Source organism: Canis lupus, chromosome 21 (genome assembly GCF_003254725.2).
Source record: "Canis lupus dingo isolate Sandy chromosome 21, ASM325472v2, whole genome shotgun sequence".
In the NCBI taxonomy this organism is placed as follows: Eukaryota; Metazoa; Chordata; class Mammalia; order Carnivora; family Canidae; genus Canis; species Canis lupus.
The window spans coordinates 20771913-20799440 of NC_064263.1; the positions used below are offsets into that span (position 1 = coordinate 20771913).

Sequence of the window (27528 nt, forward strand, 5' to 3'; positions counted from 1 at the left end):
ATTAGAGGTATTCCTACCAAGAGAAACATCCTTGAGATGTTACAAAAATTACTCTCGGTGCAAATATATTTTTAATCATGTATTTAAAAAATAATTATTGTCTGAATCCTTACTTTTACTGTATAGGATGTAAGTACAATTCAAATACAAATGTGTGGAACCACAGTATCTGGGCTTGCTTTCTTTGGTAGAAAGATTCATTCACCCATTCACACATTTTTTATTCAATTATCCATCCAGCAAACCTTTATGGAACATCTGTCTTGTGACAGTCCTTATCACAACCACTGAGGCTACAAAAATGACCAGTAGGGTTCCAGTGCTTGGATATCATAGTCTAGTGGAAGGGACAGACTGCTAACCAGGCAATCACAGGGAAGTGCTATAACAGGCATCACCGCAGGTGGAGACCCTAGCCCATGCACCACCAGCTCAATGAGGGGGGGAAAGTATTAATGAAATAACAAATGATCAAGTCCGTATTTTTTCACCAGCTTTGTCTAGTAAAAAAATGTATTCCCTTAAACCTTTAACATATTTATTTAAGGGGATTATTTTGTTAGTTGCCAGATGGTTTCTTTACCAGAGCAAGGATGTTTGTCTGCGACAGAAGTTTAGGATTCTTTGTGAGATCTTTCTGAGGGAGATAGTAGGCTTTTTTTCCCTCTCATAGGAGAATCTGGTGTGTCAAAAGATTCAGCCACATAATGGGTTATGTTTTAATTTAGGACTTTCTTAAAAATGGATTCTATCTATAAAGATATACAGAATTAAAAGCTTAATCGCCCAAATCAGTGGGAATTATTTAGCTGAGAGTCAGGATCAAAGACAAAGCAGGAAGGAAATTAACATTTGACTACCTGCTTTCACTTATTTAATCACTTTTATCATCTGTGCTTCCATTTTTTTTTTTTTTTTTTTTCAAATAAGGAGACTGAGTGCTTCTTCTTCACTGCTTAGCACTCCAGGACTCCAGCTTTTTGTCCTTACACCCACTTTGGCCAGATTCACATGGCGTATGCAACTGTCATCTGTCCCTGAGGCTTCCTTAACACAACACTGCTCTCATTTTGCTGGGCTTTACTGAGAACAATCCAGTCTCTGAGGTGCCTACATCAGCAGCCACCTTGTGTGGAAAGAACCCTGTACTGACACCTAAACCCCAGTGGCCACAAAACAGTAGGAGCTATATATATTCAGCATCTATTCTACTGCATAAATTTTCACTAAAAATTCATAGGAATCCTTTGTGGTAGGAGCAGTTTTGATTCAAAATAGATAGCTAGAAAATGACAGAGCCAGGAGTGTAGTCTAACCCAGATCTGACCTTGCATTATCATATGCTCTTTGCCTCTGACCTCTTGGTTCTGACATCTGCCAGAACCAAGCCCAAGCATTTTTGCTCCCATGGACACTATGTGTTGGACTGGAAGCACATTCTGACTCCTTCCAGCCGGTTCAGGTTTCCCTTCTCACCAACCCGTATTGCTCAAATACTTCGGCTGGAATATTCCAAGAATTTAGTAACTTCTGGGACTTTAATCCACCCATCACACTCTATCAGTAAATCTGTAAGCTGGAGGTGAGGACACCTGAGTTCAGATCACAGCTCTGGAATTAGATGAACAGGTCACATGATTAAAGTCTCAGTTTCCCTTTGTTGAATAGAGATAAAATTATCTTCTTGCCCAATGACTCTGCTTCTCCAATCCATAGATTCACCAAGACAGAGCCCAGACCCCCAGCAGCCTCTGGAGTTCCATATTTCCCAGAGGAGTATTTGCATCATATTCTCTGTAGAGCTATCTCCTGAAGGTGTGCAAAACAGTATCCCTGCTCGCAGCTTGGACCTGGAGAAATTTCTTCCTCCGGAAAGGCTCCTTCAAGCACACACTATTTTTCTTTCTTTATGTAAGAGTTGTGATGGGACCCATAAAAAGAAAAAAAGGAAAAAAAAAAACTTGTTTTTCACTTTCATCTGGAAGAGGTTCTGTGGCAGATGGAGTCTTTTCTTTTAAAGCCTTCTTGCCACCCCCAGCTTCTGGATACTGCCACCCTCCAATTCCTCTCATAGTCTAGCCAGAAGCGTCTAGGATCAAGAACAGACCAGGAGTGAAACTGAATCTGAATATTGACATAAGGGTGGAAAAAACAACCTCTTGATAGAGAACTCTAAACAAAAGGAAATCAGGGATGAGCACAGGAAGAAAAAACAATTCCAAGAATAAGAAGGTTTCATATCACATGTGTGGAGTTTAGTGTTTGTTTGTGGGGCTTGGGGGAAGGGCAGTGTGCACACCAAGCACAGGAGCAAAAATAAGAACCCCATCTTCCTCTGGGAATCAAAATAGCCTTCAGTCCCCAGAGTAAGGGAGCAGAAAGCTCTAAGCTGTGTTTATGAGCAGGCGGGTCCAAGTCCTCACATTTGTGGCCCAGTGGTGGGCAGCTGTCCCTGACCAGATGCACTGCACACAAAAAGAACCAGCTCTCAGCACAGAGCTTTGATGAATTATTCATGGACTCAGGAGCCATGCACTGTTAGGAAGCCCTCATGCCTTTGAGTCCTCTGAGCTGAGGACTCCTCCTTCCCTTTGTCCCCTCCCTCCCTTATGTATTCAGAAACTACTCTGTCCACTCCCACATGGACTCTGAAAGGCACATTAGCTGTGCTTGAGCCCCAGCCCTGCAATTTTTTTGCTCTTTGGTACTGAATAAGTAACTTTATCTCTTTGAGGTTTTGTCATCTATAAAGTGGAGGTGGTGCTCCCTATCAGTTGTTGGGAGGAAGGTAAGAAATGGCTAGGTGCACAATATGAATGCTAGCTGCATGGTTCACTGTTTTCCCTGTAGTGGTTGTGGCGGTGATGATTTTTCTATTTCTAGGTCAGGATGAGCAGGACATGATTTAACTATCTGGTGTTCTTAGAGGAATTTACAGACAACAAAACACTACTGCAGTCTCCTTTGAGTGTAAAGAAGCAAACAAAATAAGAGAGGGCAGCAACATTATTCCTCTTGCACAGGTACGGATGCTAAGGGTTAAACAGTACAGAAAGAGTGTTGCCGGGGCTCCAGTCCAAGGCTTTAACTCCATCTGTGGGCTGTGCACTCTAACTCCTCATTAGTCCTAGCTCTGCTTCACAGACCTGTTTATCACAGCTGTTGTAAGTCACAAAATAGCCAGCAGGAGGGAAAAGCAGAAAGTTTCTAAGTCACCAACAACAGACCATTTAGAAAGTAAAGCACCATCTATACATTAATATTAACCTTTTGAGGGCTAAATTAGCAAGGTAGCATGATCCATTTTAGTTTTTAAGATTTATTTTAATTCAGATATGGTTAACATACAGTGTTATTTTAGTTTTGGGTGTACAATATAGTGATTCAATACTTTTATACAACACCCAGTGCTCATCAGAACAAGTGCACTCCTTAATCCCCAATACCTGTTTCACCCATCTCCCCTCTGGTGACCATCAGTTTGTTCTCTATGGTTAAGAGTATGTTTCTTAGGGTACCTGGGTGGCTCAGTTAAACATCTGCCTTCAGCTCAGATCATGATCTCAGGGTCCTGGGATTGAGCCCCACATCAGGCTCCCCACTCAGCAGGGAATCTGCTTCTCCCTCTGCAGTCTCCCTACTCATCCTCTCTCTCTCTTTCTCTCTCCCTCTCTCTCAAGTAAATAATTTTTTTTAAAAAGAGTCTATTTCTTGGTTTCTCTCTTTTCTTTCCTTTGCTCATTTTTTGTGTTTCTTAAATTCCACATATGTGTGAAATCATATGGTATTTGTCTTTCTCTAACTTATTTCACGTAGCATTATACTCTGTAGCTCCATCCATGTCATTGCAAATGGCAAGATTTCATTCTTTTTTATGACTGAACAATATTTCATTACACACACACACACACACACACACACACACACACACCAGATCATCTTTATCCATTGTCAGTTGATGGACACTTGGGCTGCTTCCATAATTTGGCTATTATAAATAGTGCTGCTATAACATAGGGGTCATGTATCTCTTTGAATTCGTGTTTTTGTATTTTGAGGGTAAATATCCAGGAATGCAATTACTGAATCACAGGGTGGTTCTGTTTTTAACTTTTTGAGAAGCCTCCATACTGTTTTCCACAGTGGCTACACAAGTTTTCATCCCCACCAACAGTGTAAGAGGGTTCCTTTTTCTCCACATCCTTGCCAACACTTGTTGTTTAGCATGATCCATCTTAGAGTAGCCAACTACTGTGAATTAAAGCTCAGGGAGTATAGTTAGTAATTCTTGAAGATCTTGAAGTGAGGCCAGAGCCTCCTCCGTACCCTGGGTATTATTTTAGCATCTTCCTTTTCTCCTGAGCTCCTTGGCAGGAGTCTCACAGTAGTCGCATGTCTAACTCTGTAAAATGAGGACTTCCCAGAGTTCCAACCAACTGTTATCTCTTCCCCACCTTCTCTCTACCACAATTTTGGGTATGGCTGCCCCACCGGTAAGTATTTTGTAAATACTGAACTTCTAATAATCCATGAGTTTCCTCAGTTACCCAAGAGTAGAATTGTTTTAAGTCCTGAGTCCCTTTGGGGACCCAGAGGAATGCTTTTGGGGAATCTTCAACCTCCAGTAGTAGAATATTATCAGGGTTGGGGGGTGGGGATAGTCTTCAAACAGCTCTTTCCTCTCTAGAAAGAAGAATTGGTGCCTTAAATGTCAGTACCGGGCCCCTTTTTCCAGCTGGAAATCTGACAGTAGGCAGGGCTGTGGTGGAGCCACGCAGTCCATCCAGATGCCTTCTGGTTGACCTTGGTCCTTTCCCCCAGACACAGTGAGTGGGAGAGCCAGGGGAGAAGCTGGGAGGGGAGGCGGTGGGGAGGAAAGAGGCCTTTCTCAGAGACCTCACCCTTTCTCTCTTGGGAGGACCATCTCCTCCCTTATTCCCTCCCCTACCTTTTGCTTTTTGGTTTCTTTGACTGAGCTCAGATCTCTCAGCTCCTCTGGGAGATCCTTATTGGAAGCTTAGAGCAAATGTGGGAGGTAAAATGCAGCTTCTCCCCATGCTGACACAAGTCCCTTGAGGAGCAAAGAACAGAGTGGAGACTGACCCGGGCCCCAGCCCAGAGGCGGAGGCTGCTGTCTGAATCACTCACTCTTTTTTTTTCCACTGAGACAATGAGAAAAATAAACATCCAGACCAGTTTCCAGCCAGATCTGAAATCCTCATGCCTTTTTAAAAAAAGAAATGTTATTCTAAATAACCCTGAAATATCAGGCCATCCTCTTCAATCTTTTGTTTGTTTGTTGTCTTTTGTCTTCAGCTGGATCTGGTCACCCCAAGGATAGGCTTTGAGTTGGGACATGAACTCCATAAAACCCCCAACAGACACCCCTGCATCATCCCAGAGCAGGCTCCAGCCTTGGCCTGCAGGGAAGCCCAGACCCCTCTGGAGGAGAAGGTGACAGGGAGAAACCCCACCCTCCTCTCTTCATTCTAAGCTTTGATCTCTCTTCCTGCTTTCCCTGTTATACCAGACACTCCCCCCCCCCCCCCCCCACCAAACCCAGGCAGCCAGCATGGATCAGGTCTAGTGTTACCTGCCAAAACCCACAGACTGCTAGAGAGGAGAGCGTCTCATCCTGATTCTTCAACCCCAGGAGCCATTGACAGCTCGAAAACATCTCTTGAGATGTCCCTCCCCCCCTTTCTTGTTCTTTGAGTGCTTCTGATTATCTCTGGAGAAGGAAGGTAATAAAGTATTGTTGAATTGGTCCCAAACCAGATTCCAAAGCCTACTCTAATTCTAATTTTTCAATAGAGGTAGAATTAGGACTTTGACTTTAGGGGTAAGGTCACCTTGGACCTCAAGAGATCTTGATTATGATTAAACATCTACTTACATATGGCTCTGGGTAGGATTCTGAGCTTAACAAAATCAAGAGATACGGTCATCTCTGTCTAGGATCTGAATTGGGAATCAAAGTCCCGGTTTTAAATTTCAGCTTTGTTACTGATCCAGTGTGTTGATCTCAGTTTTTTCAACTGTCAACTAAAATTTGAGGACCAAAATGGTAATTTTCAAACTCTTTTCTTTACATTGTTAACTATTATCGCACATGGAACATAATACATGAAATAGGTGAGAGGAAGCCAGCTTGAAGAGTGCAGGGGAGAGAAAGTCAAGTGCTGCCAGCCGGAGCCGCACCCTGGCTTCGCCCTCTCCCATGGTGGCCTGAGAAGGCTGAAACCTGAGGTGAAAATACGGATCTGCCGCCGATGTTTCAGAAGAGGGAATACAGATCAGGGCTGAGCTATGGAAATTTTCCTTTGTCCACAATAAACATGAAAAACATGAGGAAGATGTAGTCAGTTTCATAAAACTAAATGTAATCAGATTTTAAAACTTCCCTTCATTCTGAGATTCTCTTTGCATGGGTGCGCACTTCTGTTCAAGTATTCGTGTGTGTGTGTGTGTGTGTGTGTGTGTGTGTGTGTGTGTGTGTGAGAAAGAGAGAGAGAGAGGGAGGGAGAGAGAGAGAAAGAGAGAAATGACCACCATAGTAAATAATAATTTTTCCATATTTGACATAATTAAAAATGGTTAGCCCTGTGTGTTCATTTTTAAAAATAAACAAAACAAAGAGGCAGTGCTTTAACTCATTCATAAAACAGAAAAGTCTGGGAAAGGGTACTCTAGAGGGGACACTGGTGTCAAACCTCCAACCCCCTAGCCTCTGTCTGTGCTCATGGCCAGGGGCCTTTGAACTCTGCCTTTTTCAAGTGCAGGCCCTCAGCACACCTCAGCATAAAGTGGGCGCTCTGGGATCCTGTGTCGCTTTTGCTCAGTTTTCACCCTGATATTGTGTGTAAGCTGAGGTTAACCTAGGGATCTTGCCTGCTTTGCCAGCTCTTGAGTCACTTGCCTGTTAACCTGCTTGTGGTTTCTAATTCCACCCAGGATTGGATCCTATCCTTTTTTTTTTTTTTTTACTTAACCCCTCTCAGAGACCACAGGGTCACCCAAACCCTTAAACCAGAGGCTGGAGCCCCACTGCCCAGTGGCAGACTGCTGGCTTACTGGTGGTCTGTCTGCCTGAATTTCTGAAGAAAATCTGCTTCTGCTTTCCCGCACATGCTTCCTCCTCCTTGTGGGCTCTGCTGTCCACGTTTTAGGTGATGCCCAGTTTCTATTTCTGTTCTCTCATTCCACCTGGTCCTGTTGTAGGGACAGGTGCCCGGGAGGAGCCTGAGATCCGGAGCAGGAGTTCTCCGGGAACTCTTGAGCCTTGCCATTTTCTCTCATGATGTTCTTTCCTCCACACTACCCTGGGAACTCTTCCCAGGAATGGCCTGCCTCCTCTATATGCAGTTCCTGGTCCCAGGCCCCCCCCAGTGTGCACCAAGACTTACCTGCTTTCAACTGAACCGTGCCTGGCTATGTGCCGAGATATGTTTAGCAGAAAAAAAATTGAGGTTAACCTCAAGTGTGGAAAAAAAAACATTTTTAATTTCTGAATTTAACTTCATTATCAAGCCCCCCCCCATCTAGGCAGTGATAAAGATTGAAGTTTTAATCAACCTTGGATAAAACATCAATACAGGATTTTCTCATTTCAGATTTCTCTCTCTCACTCTCTCTCTCTCCCCCCTCTCTCTCTCTTTCTTTACATAAATAGAATTATACATACCGGGGCAGCCCCAGTGGCTCAGCAGTTTAGTGCCACCTTCAGCCCAGGGCCTGATTCTGGAGACCCAGGATTGAGTCCCACGTCAGGCTCCTTGCATAGAGCCTGCTTCTCCCTCTGCCTGAGTCTCTGCCTCTCTCTATCTGTGTGTGTCTCTCATGAATAAATAAATAAAATCTTAAAAAAAAAAAAAAGAATTATACATACCAGATTTTTTCCCCCAGCTTTCAAGGTATAATTGGCAAACTGTGTCTATTTAAAGCATACATAGTGATGACTTGATACCAGCATACATTGTAAAGTGATTACCACAATCAGGTTGATTAACACAACCATCACCTCAGAAGTCAGGTTTCTCTTGCTTTCTCCAGGGGCTGCTGTTCAAGTTCCCAGAGGCTTGAGGAGCTAGAAATGGTTCTTTGAGGCCAGAACACAGTCTTTGGGAATGAGGGAGGGGATGTGTGAAAGGCTTGAGGGTGAAAATGGCTCTTTCATCTTTCTGACAACACATTCTAGAGACACATAGTAGCTGCCCAGGGAATATTCAAATGATCTAGTTGCTGTTTGGTTATGACTTTGTAAATAGTTACACACAATTACTTTGAAAAACTCCAACTTATTTGTAAATATTGTTGTTTTGAGAAATTCAGTGTTGTGGGGGGAAAGGAAGCTTCAAAAACATTCTAACCTTATTTACAGAACATAGAGAATAAAATTCCCTTTATGGAAACAATGCTATAAAGTACAACCATAAACAAAAATAAAGAAACAAAAAAGAAAAACTCAAGATGAATTATGTACTAACTAGGCTGAAGAGACAGGGTGTACCAATGACCTAAACTTCATTTTATGTATCTATCATTTGTTTATTGTTTGCTTTTATTCCCCACCTCCTTACCCCTTTTGTGGATGAAGTCAGCGAACAAAATTTCTCATGGTGAATCATATTAGCCAAAACACTCAGCCAAGACAGAGAAGGAAATACATTTTGTAGAGAGAGAAAATTCTAGAATTTGAGGTCTTGAAATGCTCTGAGAGAAAGTTTAGTTCCAAACTCCTCAAATATCAGAGTATCCGGAGGTCAAGGGAGGGGAGCTAATTTGCTCAAGATCATACAGCTAACTGGCAAGGCTAGAATTGGCACCTGGGTTTCTTGGCTTCCAGCTAGTGTTCCAGACGATGTTGATGGTGATACCGTCTTGAATTTACATGAGGCCATATGATTTATAAAATGCTTTTATGTATACACTGGTTTAGAAGGCCAGTTTAGTACAAAGAGCATAGGTCTTAGCATCATGTAAATACATGAACCCATAACATTGATGAGTTCAATCTAAACATGGGTGAGTCAACTTACTTTTCTAAGCCTCAATTTCTGCCTCAGTAAAATAGAAACAAGATCTTCACAAGATCATTATGAAGATTAGATAAGGGCCCACTTCAGTTACATGGAACAGTGTTTGGTACATGTTAAGTGCACACTGAATATCACCTAAATGTATGGCCCAGAAATTGTCTCTGCCTTCCCAGTTATCTTCACGGCAGCCCTTTGAGTAGATGGACCAGGCTCTTCTGTCCTCCAAACTGAAACATCCGAAGTAACCCTATCTCTGTTTTACCCAAACTCAAGAACATTTTTTACCATGTGTGATTAGTATGTTTATCAAATAAACCTTGCTGACTTGCTTGGTTTGAGATACATTACACTTAATTTATTGAGGTGCTCAAAAACAAAGGTGTCTCTTTAAATGTACCACTGCTAATAATAAAAGCTAATATTTATGTAGAGCTTACTGTGTACAAGGCAGCATTCTACAGATCTTCACTCCTGTGATCCTACAAGGTAGATGACTACTAGTATTTTCATTTTACAGAGGAGGAAACTGGGGCACAAAGAGGTTTGGTAACTTTCCAAGTTCATACAACTAGAAAGTAGAGGAGTTGGGAATCAGACCCAGACAGTCTGGTCCCAGCATCCATGCTCTTCACTATTTAATCATATTCTGAAATTCTAGATGTAGTTCCTGCCTGAAGTCCTCGCATTGCCTATACAAGATCTTCGGCACATGCGCAAAGACATGGGCAAGACTTGCTGCCACTTTCGCCCTCTCGTGATGACCATCTCTGGCCCTGCCAGGGTAGGTACTCTCCTCAGAGTCCTTTCAGAGGGCATCACACAGAGTTCTTGCTGCTTCTAACTTAAACATAAGCCAGATTTTCTTCACTGACCTAACCCATAGCTTCAGTTTTCTCTGAATCTAAGGCAGATGTTCTTACACCCACTAAAGTCCACATAATTATAAACAGAGCTGAGAAGCCAGCTGTGGGGCTTGGCCGTTAGTGAATACATTTTCCCTTCAAAGTCATCAGACCAGCAGCCTCCTAGACACAGGCATCAAGGACATATTTTTCAGGTGATAGGTGATCAGAGTGTAAAGGGCCTTGGACGGAGGGACCAGAGACCTGAGTTCTAGTTCTGGGTCTGTGGTCTGCTTGCAATGTGAACCTGGGCCCACCATTTGGTCATTAAGCACTGTTTCAGACCATGAGTATGTGAGCTCAGGTTCCCTGAGAAGCATCCATAGGATGAGTTAAGACCTGCAAGAGATTTATTGGGTGAGACCCCTGTGAGGGATGATGGGAAGGAGCCAGAGAAGTGGCAAAGCCTTCAGTGGAGTGCAGGGCTGACACCTGTGATGGAAAGAAGGCAGGAAGGAGGATTAGACTGCAGTGCAGTTCTAGGACAGTTTCTGCCACATTGGTGAAGGTTCTTGAGTCCCATTAAAGGGTTCCCACGTCTCACAAGAGCAGGCCTGTTATTAGTAGTCCTACCTTTTCTTTGACATTGGGTGAGAACAGCCAGGGTACTTGAGGGAATCAGAAGGCCAGCAGCTGGGGCTGTCTTCTGTTACACTACCTACAGCAGGAGACCGAGAAGCAGATTTTTACAGCCAGGCCACTAAAGCGTCAGTGGTGAACACAACATGTGAGGTTCAAACTCTTAAAGGCTTGACTGTCAAGTGGGAAGAGACAGGTGAAAAAGTGTTTAAGTGGTAGAAATAAGTAAGCACTGTGATGAAAAGAAGACAAAGCAACATGATAGGAAGTGACCAGAAACCCGGTTAGGTCATGTGATCAGGAAAGGCCTCTCTGGGCCTTGGTCTCCTTATTACTCCTATCAAAATAGCTTTCTTTTTTTCATTCCATTGGATATTTGTATAGTACTTATAATTTATAAGTATATGCACCTCATCTACCCTCAATTAGAGGTGCACAATATAATGATCCTTCAACGTGGTGTGAAAAAGACGAGTTTGAGTCCTGGTTGGGGCATTTCCTAAGAGCTCTATAACACTGAAATCCTTTTATTTCTCTAAGTCTTAGTCTCTTCTTATGTGAGATGAATCTGGAAAGATCACCACCCTGCCAACTTTTCAGGGCTGTTTTAAATGTCAAAGTTGTTGAGAACAGCCTACAATTGGAAATCAAAATAAAAACTTCTTTTACAAAAATAAAAACACTTAGGAAACGATTTAACAAAAAACATGCAAGATCTCTATACAGACAATGGCAAAACGTTGCCAGGAGAAATTCAAGAAGACCCCGTAAAGGGAGAGAGAGATCGTGTTGTAAAGTGGAACGTTCAATTTTGTTACTATGTTATTTCTCCCTAGATTTATCTATAGATTTGGTCCAGTCTTTGTCATGATCCCAGCATGGTTTTTTTTTTAATTAATTATACTAAAGCCAATTAAAAGGTACTGTATACACATATGAAAACAGTACTGTTTTATCAAAGAATATGTCAATAGTAATTCTGACTCTTTCCAGCCATAATGTTGGACTTGATTGAGAACTTCAGGGAATGGTGTCAGGTTATTAAATGAAAGCTCTTTTCACTTTCCTTAGAAGTTGAAAAGTACACTCGAGCTTATACTGTTTATTGTTCTTCCAATTTGATGTATTACTAGAAGAAACATTGAAGTGAAAAACAAGAGACTGACATTCTTGCTCAGGTCTACAAATCAGTCACTGGTAAAATCACTTGGTCTCTCTAGACCTTAGATTTCTTATCAGTAAAATAAAATATTGAACTAAATGATCCCTTGGTCATTTCCAGAACTGTGCATCTGTGATATGGAAGAAGAATGAATCATTAAGGATCAGCAAGGACAATCAGGCGATTTCTTCCAAGCCTGGTTCAATACAAGTTTATTATGTTACTCTCTGAATATTTTCATTCCATAAGTTAAATAGCAGTCAGCATGTTGTTTGTGACCAAGACATCCGAAAACGAAAATGAATATGATTTCTTATAATAATACTAATGCACTCTCCAAACTGGATTTTCTTATGATTCCTCCTCTTGATTTTTTTTTTTTTTTTTTTGTGGGTGATGGGTTATGGAGGGAGAGAAAGAAATTTTTTTAAAGATTTATTTATTTTAGAGAGAGAGAGAGCATACACAAGTGGGGAGAAGGGCAAAAGGAGAGGGAGAGAATCCCAAGCAGACTCACTGAGAAGCATGGAGCCCTACACAGGGCTTGATCCCACAACCCATGAGATCAAGTTGGACATTTAACCAACTGAGCCACGGGGCACTCTGGGAGACAGAGAATCTTAAACAGACTCCATGCCCAGTGTGGAGACCTACTCAGGACTCAGTCTCACAGCCCTGAGATCATGACCCAAGCTGAAATCAGGAGTCAGACACTTAACCAACTGAGCCACCCAGGGGTGCCCCTCTTCTTGATTTTTTTAAACGCTTAAGTTTGGGATTCATTGGTCTTGTTTTCAGTCTCTGTCTCCTTAATGATGAACTTAAATTAGATTGTAATATTTTGAAAGAGGACATGATTATGCAAACCAAAATGAGAACTTCTAGTCCAGGAATTGGCAAACTTCCTCTGTAAAAGGCCAGACAGTAAATATTTTAGGTTTTACCACCCTTCTCTTCTCTCATAAGTACTCAACTTCACCGTTGTACCATATAAGCAACCATAAACAGTACGTAATTGAATAGGCATAGCTGTGTCCCAATAAAACTTTATTTATAAAAACAGCCAGTGGACCCAATTTGACTTATGGTACGCAGTGTGCCACCCACTGTTCTAGTGTAAGAGTATATCTCAGTGGGCATTCCAAGACAATGTTCATGTGGCCCTTCTAGAAAGGCGAGTTAAAAAGAGCACTTCTTTTTGGATGCTAGCAGAAAAAACCTAGAGTTGCTGAGGCATCAAGATACAAAGCTAGAAGATGAGTAGGAAAGTACACTTACGAAGCCAGGAGACTGATGTGATGCCAGGACAGGAGAAGCAGCTAAAAAAGAGCTGCCCATTAGAAGTTGGTCCTGCCCGGCTCTTTGCCTGTAGGGTCTTCTGCTGATGATGCAAAGGCCAACTGAGTCCGTTTGCACTCTCTGGTACCAGTCCTGGCTCTGAGCAAACCCTGAAGGTCTGTGAACACAAAGCTTAAGCTCTCCTCCCACATCAGGTCACCTCCCACAGTGGAGTGCTAAAGGAGAACTTCCCTCTGTGGAGCACTCTGTGCAGGGCCTGGGACATCTCTTGACTCCCCAGGACAAACCCTATAGGTTGCTGTTCCACAAACCATACAAATTAGGACTCTTAGATTCACATATCATCCTTAGGTTCCATAGCCGGTAAGCTGAGATTCAGATTTTAAAATCCGTGTTCATCCTCCACCACGCTACCTCTCCTAAAGACAAAGTTCTGCTTCACAGAGTGCTCAGATCTCATAATTCCCTCAGCAAGCTGCGGCTCAAACAATCCCAGCCTCCCCACCCAGAATAGAACAGTTTCAGGTGTTATTCTGGTGATTTTTGCAGCTGCTAATGATTCTTTTTTTTTTTTTTTTAATTCTTAAGGAATCTCTACACCCAGTGTGGGGCTCAAACTCACAACCCCAAGATTAAGAGTCGACTTAATCTTGAGCCAGCCAGGCATCCCACTGATGATTCTTGATAAACTCCTTCCATTTTAGCATCTGACACTTGTGTTTCCAATTGTTTGCCAGTTATCTCTTAAATGAAAGTCGATGCTAAAGAAGGCAGGGGAAGTTCACCTCTTATAAAGTTGGTTAGCTTAAAAATACAGTGATATATTTTTTATATTTTCGTGGGAAGGTCACAGGAGTCAAATGCATCATTGCCACATGAGCTTAGAGTACCTACTGGATTGATTGATTCCTATGGGAATACTGTTAGGTTCCCAAAGTTCCTTGGAGGAAGGGAGAAGTGCTGCTCTGAGGAAAAACATGGTCTTTCTAACTGCAGTATGAACTCCCAGAGCAAGGACACGATCCATTCTTTCTGATGGGCCTGCAGCTCCTGGCATAGTACCTACTGTCAGTCCTCATGACTGTATGTAAATGACAAGAGTACTTCCTTCCAAATATGAATTCACTTTAAGAGGGACCAACCCTCTTAAAGCCAACCCAGCCTCACCCAAAGGAGCAGTAGTTCCATCACAACTAAGGTGCACTGCAGTGCAGTAGGTAAGGGGAGAACCAAACGTGTAAACTGATCTTTCTAAAATGGACAGGCTGAGGCGTGGCTAAATATAGACTGGCTGTCCTAAAACATACACACACACAGCCCAGAAAACCTCACAAAAGGATAACAGTGTCTCCCACCCTTCAAGAACAGTTTACATTTGGGTCCTGGAGCTATTCGTTCACTGTTCTGACTCACGGAGGAATAACCTACCCCTGTGGTATGTGTACTGAACACCTTGTTCGCAACCAGACCTTTACTGGGCACAGAACATCACACTAAGCATTGTCAGAGAAACAGAAGGGCCAGATCCTGGCTTCTGTCAGCTCATAGTCCACTTCTGTGGGACAGATTTGTGGACTCCCGACATAGAAGCAGCAGCAGAATGAGGTACTGTGAATGGTTAAGAGGAAGGCATTGAGGGCAGCCCAGGTGGCTCAGCGGTTTAGCACCGCCTTCAGTCCAGGCCGTGATCCTGGAGACCTGGGATCGAATCCCACATCAGGCTCCCTGCATGGAGCCTTCTTCTCCCGTCTGCCTGTGTCTCTGCCTCTCTCTCTCTCTTTCTCTCTCTCTCATGAATAAGTAAGTAAAAAAAAAAAAAAAAAAAGAGGAAGGCATTATTAATTCTAACTGGAGGGGCACCTGCCTGGCTCAGTGGTTGAGCATCTGCCTTTGCCTCAGGTTGTGATCCCGGGTCCTAGGATCGAGTCCTGAATCATGCACCCCACAGGGAGCCTGCTTCTCCCTCTGCCCATGTCTCTGCCTCTCTCATGAATAAATAAATAAGATCTATAAAAAATAATTATAATTCTAACTGGAGACTTATGGTAAAGCCTGGCATTTGCTCTAAAGTGAGGTGCCGGGCAGCCCCGGTGGCCCAGCGGTTTAGCGCCGCCTTCAGCCCAGGGTCCTGGAGACCTGGGATCGAGTCCCACATCGGGCTCCCTGCATGGAGCCTGCTTCTCCCTCTGCCTGTGTCTCTGCCTCTCTCTCTCTCTCTCTCTCTCTCTCTTCTCTCTTTCTCTCTCTGTGCCTCTCATGAATAAATAAAAATCTTTTAAAAAATAAAGTGAGGTGCCCGGGGCAGAGAGAAGTTTATGTAAGGGTGTGTGACCAGAGACTGTGACATGCCTCTCAGCTATAATCACTCCCTTTCCCCTGCACCCTTCACAAAATCGATTTCTGCTAAAGTATACTGAAAGATCCTCTGTGTCAAGGTCAGGATGTTCTGATTTAGCTCTCAGAGCCCCCCACCCCCACCCTAGGAGAGGTGCAGGGAGGGTGTTCTTTCTCAGATCCTTCCCTGGAAGGGGGATGCTTGGGCAGCCTAGTGCCTAAAGGTCTCTCAGGGTCTCATGTTACTGCCTGTCTCTGCCTCCCCTTGTTTCGTCCTCTGCTTTATAGATTTTATAAACACAAGCACTATATTTTTGAGCTTGGAGAATTATTTATACTAGTCTTTAGTAGTTTGATCCAGGGAGTGTTTACTTACCATGCAAATGTAACATAATAAACTTGAAACAAAATAACGGCCCTGCTGGGTAGTGTCCTGGTGATCAGATGCCCTGACTTGATTGCCACTCCCCACCCCACCTCCACATTACACAGACTATGTCTTTGTTCACACTGATATGTACTGATATATCTTTCTCGCGGTGCGGTGGAAGGACCCCCACACTAGGAGATCTGAAATCTTATTCTAGGATTCAGGTCTGACCTGCTGTGTGGCCTTGGACAGTAGCCTCACCTTCCTGGGCCAGTTTCTCCGACCAGAAACAAGAGCTTTGGGAGCATGGGAAGGACAGTGGTGATAAATGAACCATTAGTCTCCAAAGCTCCTTCCAGTTGCCATATTATATGAGTTCTTATGTAGAGTGAAGTGATTTTGTGTTTTGCTTTAAATTTGTGAATAATTCCTCTAATTATGATGTGTCAGATGATTTTAAGGATTATTCATTCTTAATTTTTTTTATTTTTAAAGATTTTATTTATTTATTCCTGAGAGACACAGAGAAAGGCAGAGACACAGGCAGAGGGAGAACCAGACTCCCTGCAGGGAGCCCGACGCAGGACTTGATCCCGGGATTCCAGGATCACTCCCTGGGCTGAAGGCAGACGCTCAACCGCTGAGCCACCAGGGCGTCCCCATTTTTAAAAAAATTTCTTGTGGTTGCAAGTTAAAATGATCTGGAGCTCTCCATCCAGTCTTGCCCTCAGCCCTTGTCAACATCCTTTTGTTTTTCGAACTCTTCACCCTCTAGTTGTTTCTTGGACAGGTTTTTGCAGGGACCCCATAGAGTCATACACCGTTCACAATTTTTTCACTGATAATTTTCTCTCCATTGGAACCCTTAGAATTTTACTGCCATTCTACTTTTGGATGTCAAGCCAACAAGCACTTATTAAATATTTAATAATTATTGTTTACCCATATTCCATTCATCAGATCTTCAAAAGAACCTTGTAAGGTGGATGTTCTCTTTGGCGTTTGACAGCTTGATAAAGGAGGTATGGAGAGATTAAAACTTTGGCATAAGGCCTTGTAGTAGAATAGGGTCAGAACCCATGTTTCTGAACCCATGTCAGGGCTCTGTCTGTTACACATTGTACCTTTTGGAGTTGGCCGTAGACAGATGGTATGAAAAGCCAGTGAGAACAAGGGTGGTTTCCAATTTGTAATTTTGATGATCCAAAAAACGATTTTGGGAAGAATTTGTTTGTTCATTTGGCTTTTCAAGCTTGCTTTACCCCTGATTTTTCAGCTGACCCCATCTGTTCTACCTCTGCCCTGGGATTAAGAACCAGAGATTGTTAAAAGCCAAACCAGTGGATCTTATCTAAATCCCTGTGTAAATATGACTCATTAGGTCTTATACGGAACAGCTCTCTTATGTTTCCCAAAGATGGCTTTGATATGTATCCCCAATTTCATCCAAGTTCCTTTTTTGAATAGAGAGTACGAGGTCCAGGACGGTGAAATGGCATTCCTAAGGTCACTCAGCCAGTTGACAGCAGAGCTTGGCCTAGACCCTCATTCTGTCATTTGACTCTGCCTCCCATAAAGCTAATACCATTCACCACATAGGGATCTTGTGGGAACTCTTTACGTGGATGAAAAGAATTGGTTTTGAAAAAAGTAAGATCTGTTTCAGATAGACTCTGCCACTTTCTAGCTGTGTGACCGCAGAGCTCATTATTAACTTCTCTGAGCTTCAGTTTCTTCATCCAAAAAAGAAGAGGAAAGAGTGGAAATAACACCTGCCTCACAGAGTAGACTAGAGGCATGTAATAGGTGCTTAACAAATAGCAGCTGGGATTTCTTTCTTTTTTTTTTTAAGATTTTATTTATTTATTCATGAGAGACAGAAAGAGAGAGAGGCAGAGACACAGGCAGAGGGAGAAGCAGGTTCCATGCAGGGAGGCTGATGTGGGACTCGATTCCGGGTCTCCAGGATCAGGCCCTGGGCTGAAGGAGGCGCTAAACCACTGAGCCACCAGGGCTGCCCTGGGATTTCTTTTTTAAAGATTTTATTTACTTATTCATGAGAGAGAGACTGAGAGAGAGAGAGAGAGAGAGAGAGAGAGGCAGAGACACAGGTAGATGGAGAAGCAGGCTCCATGCAGGGAGCCCAACATGGAACTCGATTCCGGGACTCCAGGATCACACCCTGGGCTGAAGGCAACGCTAAACCACTGAGCCATCCAGGCATACGCAACTGGGATTATTATAGTTAATGTTGTCCTTTTTGTTCTCCTTCCACATATACCATCATAGAGGGTGTATAGTTGGGACTAAAACAGAGACAACAGTTACCTTCCAAGCATTTACTGTTGCTTAGAAAGCAACTCTGTACCTCTTGGCCAATTTCAAGGTCTCAGTAGTTCTATGTATACTAAGGAATGGGAACAGTAAGAACAGCAGGCACTATGCTAAATGTTTTATATGTATGATCTCAAACCTCACAGCAGCCCTAGAAAATTATGTATTTTCCCTGTTGAACAGGTGAGGATCAAAGAGGTTTATGTAACCTCTCCAAGGCCATCAAGCGAGGAGTTAGCAGAACCAGGTTTTGAGTCCAGCCTGGGCTCCAGCATATGCTTGGGTCTCCCACTTCATGGGTTCTGACACCCACTGAGGCTTGGGGTGGGGATGGGGGGGGAAGGATAAAGATAAAAAGGGCATTGAGATAAGGGAACCAGTCATTATTTGGCCAGTCATCTTTTCCAGAAACTCCCGCCAACCGCCCCTTTCCTGCTCCTGTTATCACTAGCCAGTTGATGGCTGGGCTGGGTTGGGCCCCTCTACTAAAATCCTTCAGAGCTTTCCTGTTCTAGAATTTTGCAAGAAGGTGGGCGGAGTGTTTGTGTGCTGGGCAGGCTTCCCAGGGGTGATTGTGGAAAGGAAGGGGAGTGATTTTTAGGGCCCTAAAAAGAAGCCAGGGAGAAGAGGAAAAAATAAAACCCTGTTTAAAAGAAAACAAATTTGACTCAAGCATTTTCTGGCATTATCTTTAGTCTAGACTTGGAGATGGAAGTCCAGGCCAGAAGTCTGGAAACGTCCATTTTCTTCTAGCTGTATAACCGCCCTTCCTAATGACCCAAGACACATCATTACAACAGTCTTATGGCCACATACCAAAAACAGCCTAGCCACACATCACATAATGTCCCTTATCATTCTTGTCTTTCCTCAAGGGGTACCCAGGCAATAAAAACAAATCCTATGCACGTTTTATGCAAGTGTGCAGATTTGTTTTCACACCAGTATCTCATTCAACCCAAAAGACGTTGGGTCTTTTGACCCCAAAGAGTTCTTGCTGTTTTGTTTTGCTGAAATTCCCACTGCCTTGCTATGATTGTGCAGTAAAGGCCTGAGCCAGTGATGTTGGAGGAGGTACAGGGAACTGAAGGTAGGAAAAGGAGAATGTCTTTTACTCGGTCTACTTTAGCAAGGGCTTGGTATTTACTGAGTGTTCGGTATTCTCTTCAGAGAGAGAATAAGCTAAAGGTCAGGTATATTTAATTAGACCATTAATCTCTTGCACATACTTAATACTTCAAATGCTGCAGAAGTGTTTGTGCATGTGTATATGTATGTTTTTTTTAATTAAGTTACCATATATCACCTATTTAAAGTGTACAAGTCATTGGTTTTTAGTGTATTCACAGCATTTGCAACCATCACCACCATTGACTGTTGGAACGTTTTCGTTACCTCAGAAAGAAACCCTATACTCATCTGCAGTCACTGCCCGTTCCTACTCCATCCCACCCCCATCCCTGAGCAACCACTGGTCTACTTGCTATCTTTTTGGATATGCCAATTCTAGACATTTCACATAAATAAAATCATTACAACCAATAGTCTTTTATCACTGCCTTCTTTCACTTAGCATAGTGTTTTGAAGATCCATCCATGCTGTAGCATGTATCCGTACTTCATTCATTATATGGCTGAATCATATTCCATTATATAGCTACGTCACATTTTCCTTATCCAGTCTCTATGTCTGTTATCACATGATGTTCTCCCTAAATGTCTGTCTGTTTGCTGTTCTTATAAGTATCACCACCAGTGAATTAGGACCTACCCTATCCAGTAGGACTTCATTTTAACTAATTAGATCTGTGAAGACCGTTTTCAAACAAGGACACATTCTGAGGTTCCATGTAGACAGGAGTTTTGCAGGAACACTTCAATCCAGTGTAGACCCTAAGGAATAATCACCTACATTCAGGTAGAAATCTTTTAAAGTAGCAAGCAGAAGTGAGATTTGGGCAAGATTGAGCACCAAAACAGCTTTGAAAGAATTTTTCTGAGGCTGCAGCTCATTATGGAGCTGACTGATTTCATAGACATGGCTTCAGATTTATAGAATGGAATTCCAAGTGGACCCAACTCATCATAACCCCTACTTCATCTTCTTAGCAGACCTTGAAAGCCCATCTTATTTCGACCACAAGAAACAAGGATATTTGGTTTTCTGCTAGTGAAAACTCTTATTCATTCTGCTAGTATATATTCAATACACACAGTGAGCCGAGACTGCTTCAGGCTCCAAGACTACAGAAGTGACTAGAACACATTTTAAGAACTTAACAGTGTGCCAGACTGTGTCAACCCTTTATGCATTTCATCCTCCTGACCGCCCTATGTCAGCTTATAAATAAGGAAACAGACTCAGAGAGTTGAAGGGATTTCTCTGACTCTGCAAGGAACAGCCTGGGTCACAGATGTGTCTCCATAGCCTGAGCAGAGGGCCCCAGCCATGAGAACAGGTCACTCCTCTCTTAGACCCACAGCCCAAAGCATGCAGCCTAGGGGGGCATGTGGGATGTATGAAGTGATAAGCTGGGTAAGGAGATTGTGACAGAATGGCCTTTCTTGTCAGACTGGAGAACCTAGACTTTGTTCTGAAGGCAGTGAGGAATCAGTGAGCAGTAATGAAGTACACTTCATGCTGTGTACTTCATTTGTTTAATCAACACATATTTTGGAGTTATGTAACACAATGTGTCTGATGCTAGAGAGAAGACTTAGAGAAGAAGCAGTATCTCTGCCCTCACTGAGTTTACAGCCAGAAGTATGGAGTGATGAGAGAAAAAGGTTACTGTCTTCCTAAAATTCTGTTTGAAACACAAGGAAAGCCTGGTCAGAAACGAGGTTGAAGAAATAAACAGGAAAACAGTTTTATAAAGAGAGAGCTTTGTAGGCCATCCTGAGGATAACAGGGAGCCACTGAAGAATCTGAGGCAGAGCAGTGACATAACGACATGACATGGTTGTTGAGAAAGAGAAGAGTCATAGATAATGCCTAGGTTTCTGGCTCAGGACCAATCGGATGGTGGTGTTGATATACTTCATGGAGTGGGAGAGCATAGGAGGAGGATCCCTGTGCTTGACCTACATGTGGGACGTCTGAATGGTGATGCCCAGCAGGCAGAGGGCTATAGGACAAGAGCCAAGGATAGAGAACTGGGCTAAAGATTGATTTTTGAGAGTTGTTATCACCTGGCTGGAGAAGATTACCCCGGGGGTCTCATGAGTAAGTGAAGCTATAGGAGGGTCTGGAGTGGAACCCTGAAAAACGCCCCCACTGAAGGGGTGGCAGAGAGGGAGGAGTCCAAAAAGACCATGGGGAAGGTGGAATTGCTCCAGAGGCTTTTTCTTTGCACCTTCCCTGTGTCTTCTCTGGCAGCAGCTGTGTTCATCCCTGGCGCCATGGCTACTCCATCCGCTAGCATAAACCTTCCCCCTCTGCCATTAGAGAGTTCATCTTGCAAATCTAATGGAGTAATGAAGCCATTGATTCTGTTAACAAACATCCAGTTCACTACAAGACCTGTAATGGGAATTCATTTTGGAGGTCAATACAGCTGTCGATGGAACAGTTTTTCCCCAGAGGCCTGGGGCTTTTTCTGTTGTACACTGGCAGAAGTTGTTCTGCTAGCATCAGAGAAGACCAGAGAGTAATTAATGCAGTGGAGCACTAATGAGCCGGTGACCCTGTCTAGGGCCATGAGAAGGGCCCTAAAATAGGTCAGATAAAGTAGGAACAGGAGTGTGTCCCCTCCGAAAAGATTTGAATAGCCCCAGCAAGCCGCCATGCCACCACTACAACATCATACCCCACTAGCTGTCACATCGCCAGAAGTTACATCTTTAGCCCTTTATTTCTTTTGAACATGAAATTTAACTGTGGAATTATTATACGCTGAATGAACATTCTTACCTGTTCCACAAACACAGACTAAAAACTTTGTGCCCCTGGCCTTTATTGGGTAAATCCTGGGACTGTAGGTGTTAGGGCATCAGTCACTATCTCAGAAACTCATGGGCTGGGCAAGGAGGCACAGAGACAGTTGATCTAACAAAGCATGGGCCAAGTGCTATTTGGTAGCCAGAAGAAGGGCTGTGTCCAAGAAGGTTTCAGAGAGAATATGGTATCTGTGTAGGGTCTTAAAGTCTGCATATGAGTGCCAGTAGAGTAGAAGTGAAATCTAGGCGGAAGGAACAGCAGAGGCCGTAAGACAGAGCTGTAAAAGGGGCTGGTGTGCCTGGGGATTGATGAAGCTTCCAAATGCCTCGGGTCCGGGAGGAGAGAGGCAGGAAGTAGGTCAGACTGTAAAAGGCCTGTATGTTAGGCTCAGGAACTTGGACTAAGCTTAGAGAACCAGCCAAATGAGTAATCCCTTGGCTTGGGGTGGGGTGGGGGTGGCACTGTCAGCTGTGATCTGTCTTTAATACCTTGCTGCTTTTCTAGCACAACAGAGGGGAGTTTAAGATGAGAGTTAAGAGGAAAAAAAAAAAGTCCAATCAACACAGAGTGTGGGCACAAGAGTTGAAGAATGGGGAACATCATTGCCCTGAAGAAGACTTGGAAGGGCAGCCAGGAGGAGCTGGGACCAGTCTTACAAGACAGTCTGCTCCAAATACATTTGTGCTTTTATCATTAATACAGCAAAGCACAGTCTAGGGTCTGGCTTAATGGTCTTCAGGAAGCAAAGCTCATTTAGCAAAGCCAGCCTTAGTTTTGATGGAGCTGATGACAGCTGGAGCCTCCAAAGAAGAGGAAGGCAGTAGCACTTACTGCTCCAAGGGCTGGCCTCGCCTGAGGGCTAGAGGCACACTCCAGAGCTGTAGGCAGCCACACCCCCTGGGAGCTGGGCAAACACCATCAAGGTTGTGACAGGGAGTGGCCTCCAGGCGACTCCAGGAGCAGCACAGAGGGTCAGGGCATCTCCTTTTCCAGCAGGAGGCCACAGCCCTCCTCTCCGGGAGGCAGAGGAGGAGCAGGGGTGTGCGGGGGAGAGAAGGCTGCTGCTGCTGGACCGTTGCCTCGGCTCTTAATATCTCTTCTTCCTCTGACAGCCTACTTTGGGGTGAAGACACCTCTCTTTCCATTTCCAGTCACAGAGCTCCTTCTTTTGTTTCACAGACTCCCTGAGAAACCTCTCCTCAGCCAGTCACGGCCCCCGCTCCTCTCCAGCAGAGCTCAGCAGCTCCAGTCAGCACCTTCTCCGGGAACGGAAGTCCTCAGCCCCATCACACTCCAGCCACCCAACCTTGTTCACCTTTGAACCCCCAGTGTCGAACCACATGCAGCCCGCCTTGTCCACCAGTGCGCCTCAGGAGTATCTCTACTTGCACCAATGCATAAGCCGGAGAGCGGAGAACGCAAGGTAGGAGACTGCCCTGAGCAGTGCTGGGTCCGACGCCCACTCACAGGACCTAGGAGTAACTTTCAGCCCAAATGTTTTTAATTGTAAAGACAAAGAAGTAAAATATTTTATCTTCTCAGGCAAACAGATATATTTAGTAACCAAGCATCATTCTTTCACCCGGGTAACCTTCGCATTTTATTGGTATCAGCTATGTTGCTCTACAGTGATAATTAGATTCCGGAGGAACCTCCTGTTATCAAAAATCATACTATAAAAATGTTTTGTTTAATCTGGGTGAAAAAAAGGCATTAGGGGCTAGGGTTTCAGATTTGGAAAAAACACATCAATTTTTGCCAATAAGAATATAGCTATAAAGTCTTAAATGATTGAACCAATTCTTATCTCACTTTTGCTCTAGAGCTGCACTGTTCTGTATGGGAATTAACTATCCACATGTGGCTATTTAAATTCGAATGGATTCAAATAAGATAAGTCTTAAAATTAAGATCCTCAGTTGCACTGGCCACCTTTCAAGTGCTTAGTAGTCACATGTGACTAGTGGCTCCCATAGCAGACAGCACAAATAAGGAAACCTGTCATCACCACCGAAAGTTCTAGAGCAAGGACTCCCTGCTCTAGAATAACAGTCTTTGTATTTCTAACACCACTAGCTCTCTCACAGGTGTGGAGCTTGCACATATTTTTATTACCTTTTATTCCCATCATTTGGGGAAACAAAAGCACAGAGGTGATAGGCTTTGCCAGAGCTAGTTCCTAGTTGCTACCATGGCCAGCAGACTACAAATCATGTTTCTTAATTAATTTAGAAATACCTAATTTGTGTTATAAAAACTAAGGCAATTAGATCACTGACTGTATTGCTGTATCACATCATAGAACGTTTTCAAGCATAATCTTATCTAACCAGTCAAATGTACTGAGAGATAGCCAATATAGATAATTTCTCTCCATCTCATAGATGAAGAAAATGAAGCTCACAGCAAAAGTGACAGAGGCAGGACTAGAACCCAGGTCTGCTCTGTTCTGGTCCTGTATTCCACACTATGCTACCCTGCTTCTGAGTGTCCGAGTCATTTACCATCACACGACAGGGATTCCAGCACTCTGTCTTAATTTTCCCGGAAGCAGCAGGGTTCATTTGTGAACTTTTACTAGTCCAAACTCCATCAACTTAGACATGAACTGCTGAGCTCTAAAACAAAGGTAGGATGAGTGAGGCGACATCACTAAACTAGTTAGTGGCAGCGCTGTAAGTAGTACCAATGCTCCTGAATCACGCACAGAGACAGGCAGTGTTCTGTACTGAAAACATATTACAGGCTTTGGGGTTGGTCGTATATGGGTCCAAATTTAGCTTCCGCCACTTTCTTTGTGACCTTGTGCCACTTATCGAACATACTTGAGTTTCCGTTTCCTTATCTGCAGAATGGAAAGAACTAATTCTGAGGCTTACTGATGAGCGTAAAGTGACAGAACAAATAGACCCAGAGGCACATCCTCAGTACATATGACCATTTGTTCTTGTGTCCCATCCCCCTCTACTACTATGCATGTTGTTGTCTGAGAGTAGAGAAGGTGAGGTCTTAAAATCATTGTTCTCTTGAAAGCATACTTTCAGTTAATGCCTCTCAACTTTAAGTGCATGAAATACCTGGGGATCTGGTTAAAAGGCTGATTCTGATCCAGTAGGCCTGCCGTGGGTCCTGAGATCCTGCCTTTCTGCTAAATGCCAGAGGATGCCAGTGCAGCTTGTCTGTAGATCACACCTTAAGAAGAAGGCTTAACATAACACTAACAACTACCACCACTTCCACTGCCATGATGCTGCAAGAGCAACAGAGAGCAGATATGTAAATACCTCTGCTTGAATTAGCACTTTGGGCCCACTCTCTCCACCCCTCTCCCCCGCCACCGTAAAACCTTGGTTAATTTTCCTAGCTGAAATCTGCCACTTCTCTGAATGCCTACAGCAAATTTTTATTCTCTCTCCCACAGCATTTGGAGCTTCTGCTTCATAGTATGGATATTTATATCAATATATTACTGCACTTTGAAGATAGTACCAAAGGCATATAGTAGGTACATAAAAAAATATATCCAAACAAATCTGTGTTATAGAGAGAAAACCTAAAAGGGGAGACAAAGCTTATTTGCAGTTGGGGAAGCAGCTTTATTGTGTGGTCCTGAGAAAGCTGTGCTTTTCTCTGTGTCTTTGCGTTTACTTGCATGGGTGTGGGAGCAAGACAGTGATGAACAGGATCTCAGAGATTTTTTGGAAAAAATAAGTTCAAACAACATTAACAGAATTCCCAAGTAATGGAGGGTGGGAAGGAAGCTTTCTTTGGTCCAGAAACACCATATAAGTTCTGGAAGGAATGGAATAGTTTGCATGATACTAAACATACTGTAACAATTAAAAACTCTGGACATAATATAAAAAAACAACTGTTTGAAGGCACTGAAGAGCAGCCAAAAAGCAGGCAGAAGTTGAAAGAGATGTAACTCTTAAAAGGAGCTAGCAGTGGGGGCACCTGGATGGCTCAGTTGGTTGAGCATCCAACTCTTGATTTCAGCTCAAGTCATGATCTCAGTATCATCAGACTGAGCCCCAAGTCAGGCTCTACTCTGGGTGTGGGGTCTGCTTAAGATTCCCTCTCCCTCTGCCTCTGCCCCTCCCCTGCTTGTGTTGCATTCTCTCTCTCAAAAAAAAAAAAAAAAAAAGAGCAGCATACAAAGACATTAGGTGTCTAATTGCTAATTGCTTTAATTTGTGGTGTTAAAAGGTGGGGCTGGATATAGTGAAGAGATGGTGAAATTTAGGAGAGAGATAGAAACTAAAGAATAACTGGGGAGTGCCAGTCACGGTATGGTGGCAGAAGCACTACAGGCTACCTCTCTCACTGACCACAAGTAAAAATTGTGGACAAAATACAATTACCCTGTAATCAGTCTGATTCTATAAAAATAAAATGAGGCAGGGATCCCTGGGTGGCGCAGCGGTTTGGCGCCTGCCTTTGGCCCAGGGCGCGATCCTGGAGACCCGGGATCGAATCCCACATTGGGCTCCTGGTGGGTGCATGGAGCCTGCTTCTCCCTCTGCCTGTGTCTCTGCCTCTCTCTCTCTCTCTCTCTCTCTCTCTCTCTCTCTCTCTCTCTCTATCATAAAAAAAAAAATAAAAATAAAATAAAATAAAATAAAATAAATAAAATAAAATAAAATAAAATAAAATAAAATAAAATAAAATAAAATAAAATAAAATGAGGCAAATTATAAAGGGAAACAGGGCAGCCCAGGTGGCTCAGCGGTTTAGCGCCGCCTTCAGCCCAGGTTGTGATCTTGGAGACCCGGGATCAAGTCCCACATCGGGCTCCCTGCATGGAGCCTGCTTCTCCCTCTGCATGTGTTTCTGCCTCTCTCGTGCGCACTCTGTGTCTCTCATGAATGAATAAATAAAATATTTTAAGAAATAAAAAAAATAAAGGGGAGCAAAACTTGGAGATAGCAGCTACATAGAGGTGAATCTGTATCTCATGGAATTACCCTAAGGGTGGACCCACTCACACAGCTGCACATTGGGGCAGACAGCTGGAACTGTGATAGAAACCCCATCTTTCTTAGTAGAGGAACCTTGAAAGAGGAGCCCTTTGGAGACTGGAAAGGAATGGAATATGAGAGAAGATTGCTGGAGAAGAGATTTCCTAATTCTGGGTATGAAACCACATAAGTCTCAGGCCTACTGTGAGCTGCACATGGGTAGGATGGACCAAACCAGCAGAACACAGGCTTTGTGAACTACACGGAGATCCACACCACCACAGACCAAAGGAGAGACGGAATTTGCAGCTTTAATCTAATAACCACAGTGATTGCCTGCAAAACAAAAACCTCAGTGTTCTCCAGAAGATTATAAAAGAACCCAGCATCTACACAACATAATATCATAATACTAAAGATATAATCCAAAATTTCTCAGCATACAGAGAACCAGCAAAATGTAACCAGTTCTGAAGGGAAAGCACAGATGCCAACCCCAACATAACCTAGATTGTTGGAATTATCAGACAAATTTAAAAGCCTGTATTATAACAATATTCCATAAAAATTAATGGAGAGAAAAGAAAAACTATGAACCCAAAAATTAAT

At 43.3% G+C, this 27528-nt stretch overlaps 1 protein-coding gene across 1 annotated transcript in view; it reads left to right on the forward strand.

The window, feature by feature from the left end:
- GAB2 (GRB2 associated binding protein 2) overlaps positions 1 to 27528 on the forward strand; it is a 192365-nt gene that overhangs the window by 141714 nt on the left and 23123 nt on the right. The window contains exon 3 of the mRNA XM_025419517.3: positions 23138 to 23381. Within this exon, the coding sequence (XP_025275302.1) occupies positions 23138 to 23381 (244 nt within the window). The remainder of the gene's footprint in view (positions 1 to 23137; positions 23382 to 27528) is intronic.